This window comes from Glycine max, chromosome 9, assembly GCF_000004515.6.
Source record: "Glycine max cultivar Williams 82 chromosome 9, Glycine_max_v4.0, whole genome shotgun sequence".
Lineage (NCBI taxonomy): Eukaryota > Viridiplantae > Streptophyta > Magnoliopsida > Fabales > Fabaceae > Glycine > Glycine max.
In genome coordinates this window covers 46,574,122-46,587,463 of record NC_038245.2, presented here as the reverse complement: position 1 = coordinate 46,587,463, position 13,342 = coordinate 46,574,122, and the positions used below count along the sequence as shown (strand labels likewise).

At 29.6% G+C, this 13,342-nt stretch overlaps 1 protein-coding gene across 1 annotated transcript; it reads right to left on the bottom strand.

Annotated features, from left to right (window-relative positions):
- Positions 1-2,418: 2,418 nt before the first annotated feature.
- Positions 2,419-4,954, bottom strand: LOC100797920 (homeobox-leucine zipper protein HAT7). The gene is made up of 3 exons (XM_003534408.5): positions 4,707-4,954; positions 3,996-4,381; positions 2,419-3,092 (listed from the first exon to the last, which is right to left on the bottom strand). Exons 1-3 carry the CDS (start codon positions 4,822-4,824, stop codon positions 2,784-2,786), a joined length of 813 nt encoding a protein of 270 aa, XP_003534456.1. The 5' UTR covers positions 4,825-4,954; the 3' UTR covers positions 2,419-2,783.
- Positions 4,955-13,342: the final 8,388 nt, after the last annotated feature.

Here is a 13,342-nt window from a genome sequence, read left to right as displayed (position 1 = left end):
AGCCAACTCCTTTAGCCATTCCTTTACGTGAAATTTCATTGCAGCAGCTCATGAGTCAAGAGCTTGAATTATTTAGAATTGCCAACTCCGTGTAGAAAAACTTCAAAATGCAGTTGATTTTCGCTATCATTTATTAAAGATTCTGTCCAAGTATATTTGCACGATTTGTTAGATAACTCGTATTGTTTTGATTTTAATTAAAGTAACTCAGATGTATCCATATAATACCGCGTCCACATAAACAATAAATTTGAATCAGTACGTCTATAACAATCAGTTGTGCCTGTTTGGGATGAAAATTGAAATAATACAACACCACAAGGCAATGATCAGAAATGTCCTTGTCTTCCACCCACTGAGCTGAGACCTTCCTCAAGGCTAACAAAAATAGATATAATGTTAATTAGCACTTCATAGAAAGAATCACCAACTAAACATTATTGTTGGTAGTTTAAACAAAAGAACCACTAAACATAAATGGCTTATGTCAACAATTTCATTATTTTTTCAATAAAAAAAGAATAATGAAATTGTTGACCTAATAAGTTATTTATGGCTGCGGTTCTTTTGTTTGAAATGCTAATAATAATATATTTTGTCAACGGTTTAACACAAGAACATTTCTATTATGGTTTCAAACCTCTTACTTCTATTGTGTGTTTCAAGATGGCAACATGTAAGCATTAAACCACAAACAATTTTGTTTTCAGGTGTGGTTAATTGGTTTAAAATTAATTCTCTGAAAATCAATTTTACCTAATTTAAAACAAAATTTAAATCATATTTCTTAACAATTTAGAATGGATTTGGGAGCGGTGAATTACAACAGATGGAGAGAGAAAGGTTAGGAAGTCACAAAGTCCCAAAAATTTAGTTGTTTGGGAGACATGAAATAGGTTGAGATATTTGAATTTTTAGGTGGATCTCATGCATAAAATCTTCCACTCAAATATGAGAAGACCGTGGAATTTTTTCATTTTGCATGCAACAATGTGCTCTTACCGTTGGCAAACCTTGATTGGTTGGTTTGTCTTTTGTCCTTGTCCATTGAAGGGTGCTCTTCGTTTCTTATATTTTTTATTCAAAATTAATTTTTCTTATTTTTTTACCTATTAAATTACTTCAATTAAATTTTTTTTTCTCTAATTCTCTTTCATCAAACAACATTTATTTTTATTCTATTTTTTCTTCTTTTCTCACCAACCTACTTTCCTAATTTTCTCTATTTCTTCTCCTCCTATCAAACGTAGCCTTGTGTTTAATAGGTAAAGATTTTCAATGGAAAAATAATCATTTTTTATAAAAGATATTCAAAATTAAAAAAAAAAGTTCTCTAAAATAAATTAAACTAAACACCTAAATAAATGGTTTCATACTTTACCAAAAAAAAATGTTTCTTATAAATTTGTGCTTGTGATTCATAAAAAGTAGCTAGGTTTACTTAAATATTAAATTAAGGTGACATATGCCTTCTAAATTCTAAGATTTTAGTTTGGCTACCATCAAAAAACAAAATATTAGTTTGGCACCATCAAACAGCAATAATTAACAACACTATACCAGGCACGGCATATGTATGTGTTTTAATCAGTGGTTAACAACTATTATAAGTCAGTAGTAGCAATAATTAATATTCATAATTTTTTTGCTGTTATTCTATTTGGAGTCTTCTCCATTTTAATTAAGAAACCACATCCTAGCTTCAAGATCAACCTTTTGGATGAGAGAGAGAGAGAGGCTTCTGGCAGTTGGCCGGTCACATGGATCTGCTTCAGGATTCAGCAAAACAAATCCTTTCATGCAGTATTGCTTGTGCAGAAAAAAATAGAGAGAAAGGGATTCAGTCAATTGCGGATCGTGAGATATCATTCAAAAATACAAATCTGTGTTATCAAAAGATTGCCTGCTATTAGAGAATTAAGATAAATGATTAAAAAAATTAAAGAAAAAATCAGCAAAATAGAGCCTTTCATGCAATATTTTCCTGTTTTGATCCTACACAACTTTTCTTCGATTTATATATAAAATATAATACCGTGTATACATAAAAGTTAAAATAGTGTAAAAAAGAAATATCAAATATAATTTCATTAAATGTATACTGAGCAAATTTATCCAATACTATATAATATCAAATTACAACACCAATAAGTTGATATTAATTGGAACAGTTCCTCATAGATTATCTCTTCTTGGATTGTGTGCTCGCCATCCTCTTTCTCCTGGTATTGGTACGTAGTGGTACTGCTTTATAAACTACCATCTAGATTTGCTCTTTTTTCAGCACATAGATCGATAAAATAGTTCACTCTTTCAATTTCCATTATTACACTGATTAGGAGAACTTTGCATGCATTTTTCCTCATGATTTCAATCTCATGATTCCAAAGTACCAATATGAAATAAAATATACGCATAAAAGCAAACAAAGAATCCCATTTTATTAAATTATTATATATTCATGGTCCAAAGTCCATACTGCACAGCAGAGCTGGAAATCCACTTAGGAGGCACATGTGCCATAACTCAGCAATATTAATAATTTTTTACTTCAGCCTAACGTAAATATTATTTTATATATTCTGCAATACAAGGAAAGAAATTGCACTGCTCAAAGTCCACCGACTCCTCATGACTCAAATAGATTTAATTTGTTCAAACTTTATACAGCAATCTACTGCACCTAAATAAATTGAAAGAAAAAAAAAACTGAAGAAAAAAGATTGTATTGTATAATTTCTGCTCATATCATATCATTAATACCCAAAATCATTTATATAGGGTCAATGGAAACGCTGGTGCTGCTGATCAGGCCAGGGCCAAAAGTTCTGTTGTGCATCAATGTTGTGAAACATGTTGCACAAGCCATCATCTTGAAGGAGTTGTGTTATGCTGGTGGGGTTTAACGAATTGGGTAGTAGTAGGTTTTTACCGTTCTGAGAAGATATGGGACTATTCAAACCTAGTGTTCTTGAGTGATCTAGATTAATCTCTAAACTGTTATCACTTCCATTGCTCCATGAACCCTCAGTTTCTTTCTTATGGCTCATCATTCCAGCTTCACACCAATCCCTACTTTTTACAGCTTGTAACTGCAAACAACATATAGTAGAAAAAAAATGTAATAACAAGTCAACATGATCAAAGTATCCACATGCCATTGGTACTATAAGATTCTGGTATGTGTCAAAGCATTACTTGGATCTAGTGTAACTGTGTTTATTGTTCATAATAAAAATTTAGACACATTTAAAAAAAAAAAAAAACATGTATGTGGTCTGACAGTGACACAGATTCTTCACAAGAATGACCAACTTATAATCAAGTAAATAGTTAATTAATGTGGGAATCCACCACTTTATTAAAAAGTCACTAATAAAATTGAAATGGAGTTTTAGAAGTAAATGAAACACACCAAAACTCAAACAAGGAAAAGGTGTTCCCCTTCTAGCTAAGTAAGCTCACAAAAGTCAAACAAACAAGGGTATGCTTTCTTTTCTTCCAACATGAAAATCTCAATTTACAACCGCTAAAGGAACAGCACTGAAATTTCGTATAGAACAATAAGGAGTAGGGAAACTTCGTCCTACTCACAAAATATAACAAATTCAATTCCAGCAAGTTAAGGACGAGAATATGTAGAGAACAAAATTTAAATAATAAAAAAATGTAAAAGGAATGAGTAAACCTCATTCTTTTATTTTCAAAGAACGAATATTAGAATTGCAGCCTATTCTCCCATCACAGTCAATATACAAATGGCTAATTAATTATTTCTTTAATTAATATTAAATATTTATCTGAACCAAGATCAAGAACAGCAATTTAATAACAGATCCTGATCAATAAGTTCATATTCCCCTTTATCTATTTCTCCAAAAACTTTATTACTTTGATAAAAAAGAAAAAAGAAAAAAGAAACCACTATGGAAAATTCAATTATTGATCCAAGCACACAAGATAATAATTAACTTGAAGCAAGCTAGAACAATTACCTCTGCCTGTAGTTTCTGGTTCTCAACCTTAAGAACATCATTATCGGCCTTGACTGCTTCAAACTGTTTCTTGAGGACTTCATATTCCTTCTCCAAATGCTTGGTTTTCCATCTGGCCCTTCTATTCTGAAACCATATGGCAACTTGTCTTGGCTGCAACCCCAAAGCCTTAGCTAACTGAACTTTCCTTTCTGGCTCAAGCTTGTTCCCCAGATCAAAACTCTTCTCAAGAGCCTTCACCTGTTCCAAATTCAACCTCTTCTTCTTCTCCCCACACTGGAAGATCCCATCATCGGATAACTCATCGTCTCCATGTAGTACTTCATCGCACTTGTTCTCAATGCCGGAAAACGACATGGACCGCTTCAACATGAAAGATGCACCCCCTGCAACATATAACACAAAATTACAATGGTGTGGTATCAAAACTAACAGTATAAAGTTGTTATACTATTGCTTTTTCTTATTACTGTGATCATAAAAGTCATATTAACTACGATTTTTTATTGATTAATTAAAATTGTATAGAAATTAAATTTAATCACAAAAAGAAAATATGATATGTACTGATATACACTGTTATCCAACTATAAAGCGTACACTCTTATCCAACTATAAAGTGTGATATGATAAGTTTGTTGATTTTTTAATGAATTTGAATTTTGAATAAATTAATATTCACAGCAGAAAATGGGAAAAAGATGATTGAACCTTGAAAGTGTTGGGGTGGCAAAGAGGGGAAGGGGTTGAGAGAGGTTGGAGGGAGGTGGTGGTGATCTTCTTCATGAGTAGTGTTAAACGTGAAACCGTGAGGAGGTGGGAAGGCCATGGTAGAATAAGAGGATGAGATGTGATAGTGATATCGTTCTCATGCAAAGTGATGTCTCTCTCTCACTGTTTCGCTTTAAGTTGATCAGTGGAAACAGGGTTTGGCTCGCACTCTCATGATTTTTATATATGTACTTACTACAGAGAGAGAACAAGAGTTAGATCCCAGTTCTAATTAACTCTAACTTCATACAGACTTTTTAGTTCACATAAGTGTATCAAAATATTGATGATGGTGTCTAATTATAATTTTTTTAATTAATTCACCTTTGAAAAGTAATTAACTTAGTTAATTATATTAAATTTATTAATTATGTATACTATTATTTTAAAATTAATTTAATTGTATCTCTCATTAATATTTGAAGGAATAATTGAATAAAAATATATTTTAAAAAATAATTAATACATCTAAAAATTTAAAAAAAAATCATAAAACAACACAAATAAAATATTGAAAAAGATTTTGTAATTACGAACGGAAAAGGTATTTGACATCCCTTAAAGAATGTGAAATGAGTGCAAAAAAATAAAAAAAAATTATATATATATAATAGTTTTAATTTTTAACATGTGAGCAGAAAAATTAAAAATTTGTTTTTAATTAGATCAAAATTAATTAGTTTTAATTTTTACACTTCTAAAAATTGTAATTTTGATACTTTTTTTTAAATATGATGGATCTTGTTTTTGGTAAGTCAAAATAAAATATAGAATCTAGGACTAAATCCATCACATTTTAAAAATATGAGAATCAAAACCTACCCTTCTTTAATTACTAGATTTTGAGAGAATTTAAAATATATTTTATCTTAAATAAAAGAAATAATAAGAGAGAGATAACATAAAATGAAAGTTGTGAAAAATCCAAATCTTAAGTTCATAATTCTAAACCTACTAGATAACCTTAATTAATTATAAAAAAAATTAATATGGAAGATTTGGAATAAGTAGGTATGTAAATTAATTTTGAGTTAGATCAAAACTTCTACATTATATTGTGTCAAAAAAATTATATAAATTAGCTCAAAATATTTCATGACCCCTCCTCTTCAAGACATGAAATCTAAATTTGAGATACGCAACCTAGAGATTTTGAAAGTATTAAGTGTATGTTTTTTTCGTTTTAATCCTCCGATTAATAATCAGAACAAATAGATTCTAATTAATTTAATTTGAAATTTAGTTAGAAAGTAAGTAAAATCTTATCAATCACATGATTGTATGTATTAACTAAATTATTTTTTATGCAAAAGAATTATATATATATATATATATATATATATTATCGTGCTCAAAATATGTCGCACATTATTTTTTAGTGATTGCCTAAAGCATCTAAGTTTTGATGTAATATCTATATATACTATTTCATTTATATTTTGATTTTTTTTTAATAAAATTACATATTGCAAAGAAAATTATACAACGAGTATTATAAGTGGATAAATCATTATAAAATCTTAACGTGCACTGTTGTCTTCATAAAAACTGATATATATGTTATGTATATATTAAGTAAAAGCCACAAGTTCTTGATGTGCAAGTAGTCAATCATTGTATTATATTTTATATAAAAGTTAGTATTTATACAAATTAAATTTAAAGAATATTTCGGATATGGATACGTTTACATTGCATTATAGATAAGTTCAAATTCAATAATTCAAGATGCCAAAATTCTTTATGCGTGAACTATAGGAAGAGAAAATAGTATTTTTTTTGTTTAAAGGAAGAAAATAGTATGTTAAATATATATATATATATATATATATATATAACTTAAATTTAATTATATTATTGTAAAATTAAGTTCGAGGCCAAAAAATACTTTATACATATGAGATATTTTGGCCTTTTATTGTTCACCATAGATTGGAATTAGAAATTAGATTCAGGCTAGGTCTAATTTGGTTAACCCTGTCCGCTCCAAAAGAAAAGAAAATTCTACAAAACAAAGCTTGGTTTTGTTGAGAAATGTCCCTTGCTTGCGTGCTTGGAAAATGTATATATAATTGGATTGGATACGTTCTTCGGTAAGCCCCACTTGGAAAAGACAACGTATTTAATCATTGACATGTATTAATCTATTTAGTTTTAGTGTATTTTTAACATGACTTGTACAACTTCTTACACACGTTTAATGTTAAACTCGATCAGTACTAGTAATTGAAATTGGTTTACCAAGTGAAGATGCACGTATTCATATTGTTCTCGTCTTGGATGTTTAAAGAAGTTAAGGAAACAAGAGTTGTATAAGAAAATTACAACATTCTTAAAATTACGACGTGCTCACGTGCATGCATCATAGTTGTTTACTTAAAAATTTCCGATACAATTGTTCACTTTTTGTAATATGTAATTGCTTAAAATTGTGAAATACCAGAAACCCAGTAGCGTAGCAAACAGATATTATATATTTAATCACAGAACTGGAATTAATAAGAATACAAGTAAGTTTGATTGAAAAAATTCGACACACATGCATACTTGAAAACAAGTTTTAATTGAGTTCGAATAGTGCTCTTGTATAAGCCAAACAGTACCCACTCCATCCACAGTAAACTTAATAGGTCGTGTGATGAGGCGACCTGGCATTCGGCAACACGAAAGTCAAGAATCCAAAGAGAAAAGTATAATAGAAAATATTGTTCTGGTGGTCATTTTGTAAGAATGGGGTTAAGAACATACTTTTAAATAAAGAATTATAATATTAGCTTTTCGGTTAAAAAATTATAATAATTAACATCTAACATCGTTGATAAAATAATGAGAAAGTAAAAGTTACAAGTTTTAATTATTTTACTAACAACTAATTAATATTGGATGATAAAAAAAATAGAATATGTACTTTTAAACACTTTAATTTCTTGTAACATTTTTCCATTAATTAAAAATTATAAATGAAATTCATTACATAAAAAGTAAAACTTATATAATTTCATAGTTTTCAATAAATCAATAATAAAAATATATTTCAATAATGCATTAAAAAATCTGTTACCAGCATTTTTCAAAGTATTCGCGAGGGACATGGAATTTGCATTTGGAATCAGAGTAATCTATGCGAATATGACATCTGCTGGGATATATTTGGCTATTTCCATTAAATTAAGATACTTGTACTGGGATTTTGGAATATATATATTCACTATGCGGTATTATTCCATTGGCCATTTATATGTATTGTCAGTTCTTTTAACTCTAGATGGAGAAAATTCTAATCTCATCCTCAAACATGCATGGTATACAAACAAGCTTAAACATGTGGTTGGCTGAAAAAACCAGCCATATGGCCGTAGCCTCACAATATTACTTCATTTGTATAGGCACAATAGGATGCATATGGTGAAAAAGAATAAAGTAAGGATGGATCTTCAAGAATCAACTCAAGCCAAGGACATAGTTTTTTTTATGTAGCAAATTGTTGGCACCAATTTGAATCAGTGGTTATTAATTATCTCATTCAGTACTTTTACAGAAGACAACAGCTAGGGGGCATTTAAATGCAAAAAAAATAATATATATATATATATATATATATGTGTGTGTGTGTGTTTGTGTGTGACTATGGATTGGTTGGCCTCACAATCATATATCAAATTCATACCCACTTCATATCTTGAATGAAAAATCACCAAAAAAAAAAAAAAAAGATATAGTGAAAAAAGAAAAGTGAATCTTTAGGCATCAACTAAAATCAAGAACATCTTTTTCAATTCTGATACAATGAACTGCTAATATATACAACTCCTGAATCACAGTAGTAGTCACATTCAGTTTTACAAGGATGACTTTAATTTACAAGGATGGGGGCAGAAGGGTATTCAAATATTGTACAAAAAAAATTGAATGGGATAAGGCCATTAAGGGTGTCGTTTATCCATTGATGAAGAAATCATTAGGTGTTTCCACTTTTTCAATGTTAAGCGTATCTATGGAACTGAGGAGAGAGACCCACATTAGCATCATTTGCAATCACAATGTCACATAGATTTCTGTGTAAGTGATGATGAAGATGGTGGAAGGATGGGGCACGTAATGGGTATCATTTGCCATGGCCCTACCATCTTTTCTGCTTTAGCTGGGCCTACAACAAAGCTTACCAATAGAAAATTGATGGCAAGCGCTTTGAAGTAAGGTGCAAATGCAAACATGTTAGTCTTGTTGTTCTTTCATCCTATAAATTAATTCATGAAAAAAAATGTTCGGAATCTTCTTCACATGTTGTCCTGCTCCCATGTGCCTGTACCTGCAATTAATTTTTCCTTTCACATCCTTTCTTGTTTAATCTGTCTTGTACATGTAAAGTAGAAACTAGAAACACTTATAACATAATTATATTCAAATTAAATTTACACTTTTTATACACGAAGACAGCATATCGTCAAGAACAATAAGTTCTACCATCCATCCAAGCACAACCTTATTACAACACATCAAAAAACTTATAGGTTGTTATTTGGCGCTTGATTTTGTAGGTGTGTTTGGACGAGCTTAATTACATTTTATTTCGACTTACCTTGTAATATAAGTACTTGTGTTTAAGAAAACTTATAAAAGTAGTGTATGTTATATGTTTATAAATTATTTTTAGCATTTTCAATAAACAATCCAAGATTAAATGTTAGAACTTACAATTAATTTATACTAGTTGAAAAAGAGGCACTTTAAGTATTTGTATCTTTACTGTTTTAAAACAAAATAGTTAAAGAAAATATTTTTAAGAAAAGTTACAGCAGTTGCATCTTAAAGGTTTATAAAGAAAATAAAAACATTTATATTAAAGTATAATTTAAAAAAAAATATATATATATATATATATATACCAAAAAAAGTAATTATTTTTATTAATAATTATAGATGAAACAATTTTACCATATTTTATTTGATTATATAAATAACTTATGCATGAGTGCTTATATGATAATTGATAAGCACTTAGTAAATAAACACTTAATTAAATTATTCACCCAATAGGAACCTAGATATATATAGATCACGAAAATAGAATACCACTTAGAGCTAGTAATTCTTCCTGTCATCTTTTTCATAAGAGTTTTTAGTTGAAGTTTATGCTGTGTCCACTGAATTTTAATAAGATTTGAGACAGGGTTGACCGAACATATTTTTAAGCTTAAAGAGAACTTTAAATTGTGTGAGAATTCACATATTAAGAAATGATCTATTAATTAAAATTAATGATTAATTAATTTTTAAGTGAGAGAAAGAAACAAAAAATAATTAGGGCTCTTGCAAAAAAAAATGGTTTTTCCTCCAACAAGGTTTGAACTTCATTCACTATGAAAAAAACACACAACACCTAAATTATCACTATAACTAATAATAAAAATTGTATAAATATTAATACTAAATATATATTTTTTAGGATCTAAAGCAAGGATTTGGATTGTCTTATACTTGGATGACCTTAATTTGAGTTAATAAACATAATTAATTAAGCTTCTCAACGATAAATTGAAATTATCTATGCAAAAGCCTATTATATGACTCAAGGAAACACAACCAGAAATTAAGACAAAGAATAAACATTCAATAAATTTTAATATATATTAACAAGTGCAAATATTTTGTCTAAAAAAAGTTAAAATATTTATAAAAAAAAAAAAATATCATAGGCCATTGGATTCCTTTCCTTCCTCTATGGCCCCGCCACCATCATTGTTCCCTCCTTCGTCACACGTGTTTGAACATTTGGACAAACGATATGCTTAATAGACAATCATGATATTGTTGTATTCAAAGCAGATTTGTATACAGGACGAATAAAATAATTCATCGACCTTTAATTTCTTAACAAATGCAATATTAATTTTGATAATTTGCATTTGATGATTATCATTGGTTAATTTTCAAGACTATCATATCATTTGTTTTTTAAAAAATAAACATAGTTCTTCATGGTTTATATTTTAGGATAACCTCTAAATTAGTTGAACACATCTTTGGTAAAAATATCAGCATATTTTATTAACTCCTCACCAAATAATTCCTTCTTCACATAGTCTTAAAAAAAAAATTCATAACATAATTTCTCCCATTAAAATAGAGAACATGGAATGGGGGAAGAGGGAAGGTTCTCAAAGCATAAATTACAATTAGATTGTCTATTCATTGTTGATTTTTTTTTTCTCCCTCATTTTTCTGAATGTTCTTTTTTTTCTTCCAAAAATCATTGTTCTGATGTTAAACACAGATTTTCTCTAGTTTGCTGAGTCGACAATTAGGCAATTATTTAATGCATTCCATTTTTTACTTTGTGCACCTTATAATTTTAAATATTCTCACAAAATATCATTGTTTATTATAACTTCGAATCATGTCACCTTCTTTCTCCCAAATTGAAGGCTCCTTCACACCCCATTCTTCTTCACAGCAACCCCCCCTCACCCCCCCTTAAGGTATCATGATTAATTCCTCCTCATTTTACCACTTTGCCTCCATGGTTGATTTTTTGCTTCCACAAAGCTTCTGTTTGACGTGTAGAATTTTTCATTGAGGTGTGAAGGTAGATGGTGAGGTTGTTGTTTAAAGTCATCATCTGATAAGGGTTTTTTTCACAAAGTTACGAATTAAGCGATCTATAACAGAATATACATTATGAATTGTTCAATTCGTAACAGAAAACAACTCAACAACTTACTGTCTAACTTCAACGATGTAGTGCCTTCATAGGCAGAGGTAGGGTTGCAAGTGTGAACGAAGGTGTGGTGGCTTCACCTGACCAAAGACCATTCATCCATGTAAGTGAGGTGTGACGCCTTCTGTGCTTGCTACAATGAAGGAGGTGCGACAGGACAAAATGGTGTGGCAAGTGAGAAGGAGGTCCAATGGTGTTGGTGCGCCAGTCAAAAGAGTGTGCATTAAGTAATTGCCCAACAACCATTGCTGGACTCATGAGTCATGTCCTCTTACACGGCCCAAACTTATTTCTAATATTTCATTCACTTGGGCCCAAACATTACCTTTTAGGTTACCTTTTTCTCCTGTAATTTCATTTTATGTTGGTACTTTTTTTCCTTTTTTTTTTTGTCTTGTAAGAAAATATGCATTTCTCATTTTCTTGTGAATACAAATTCTTCTGCAGCCATCAAACCGGCCACGAGCAAATTCTTGAAGAGCATCCATGGGAAGCTTTAGTTGAATCGAATCTTTCTAAATTTTATTTTATAGTAAAAGATTTTACAGAAAATTTATTAAATTGAAGAAATTCTTCCATATAAAATATGTCACAAACAAGATTGGTTTATCAGTGAGTGAGACCTATATAAATTTTAAATAATATTTTTTTTACTTAAAATGAAAGAGTTAGGTGTTAAATCTTTTTGTCAATATATCTGACTTTTTTATTTTATAAAAACTAATAAGATTTTTTTTTATGGATCTAAAACTTAACCTTTATTAGTCTTATACTTTGTAATGCTTTAGGCTGGCTGTGCATTGGGATCTTTTGGACTTGTTTTTTATATTTATTGTGCAAAAACTGAGTATTATTAATATTTTTTTTCTTTTTCTTTCAAAAAAACCTTTACAGTCTTTGGGCCAACCCTGATCATAGAAAGAGAAAATTGAGTTTTTTTTTTATATAAAAAAATGCATGTACTTCTCACTGCCTTGTTTATAATTAAAGACACAAGCATCGTATTTATAAGAAGTATCGATATCCAATTTGATGCTTCATCTAGCTAAAATACTTTAACAACTAAAAGCTACCTGTTGTGCTAGAACTAGTTTTCTCCATTTTAAGGTTAAGAAAAAATGTTAGTGATTAAAAAGTTAAACTACTATTAGTCCTTAAACTATTTGAAAATTTTTAAATAGGTTACTAATTATTTTTTTTTTAAAAAAAAGGAGGCCTTGGTCATGTAATTATTGTTTTTTAAAACTACTATAAATTATCATTTTCTAGCATATTCAAACTGTTATTAATTTACCTGAAAATTCTAAAATAATGTAGGAACTAACTGACTAATTTAACCTAATTAAAGTATCACTATATAAGCTCTACATTTTCTACATAAGATATTAATTAAGGGATGTGTATAGAAAATTCGTATATGTATCTTCATGACTGAATTCTATTCTATAGAAATCAAATGCATCAATTGTGGCCGCAATTTCAGGTCTTGTGGACAAGCTGAAGACATACACAGCTAGCACGATTGCCATCCCAAAAATCAAATTGGCCATGAATCGTGGACCATTGGATTGTGTATATAGAGAATGTGTGTCCCACATTCCAAACCACTTTTTCTCTTTAATCAATAATCAACTATGTTAATAGCTATATACCATCCTAACTTAGGAAGTGGAGTCCATGACTAATGCATGTAGCAAGAGCCAGACAAACATACCATCCAAGGATTAAAAGCCACTAAACTAACTCCTCCTTTCTCCAAACATGCATAAATAATCAAATATTATAACTATTTGTATATTCTGTGGCGTTCCCTCATCCCTGTTTTCTTGGCACTGAATGGTATATATATATATATATC

Bases quoted from the DNA above. Each gene is read 5' to 3' on its own strand.
- LOC100797920 (XM_003534408.5), bottom strand. From the start codon at position 4,824: ATGGCCTTCCCACCTCCTCACGGTTTCACGTTTAACACTACTCATGAA. The intron at 4,382-4,706 runs GTTCAATCATCT...TATATGTTGCAG, and splicing joins GCCACCCCAACACTTTCAAG to GGGGTGCATCTTTCATGTTG. The intron at 3,093-3,995 runs GTAATTGTTCTA...TGTTGTTTGCAG, and splicing joins ACCAGAAACTACAGGCAGAG to TTACAAGCTGTAAAAAGTAG.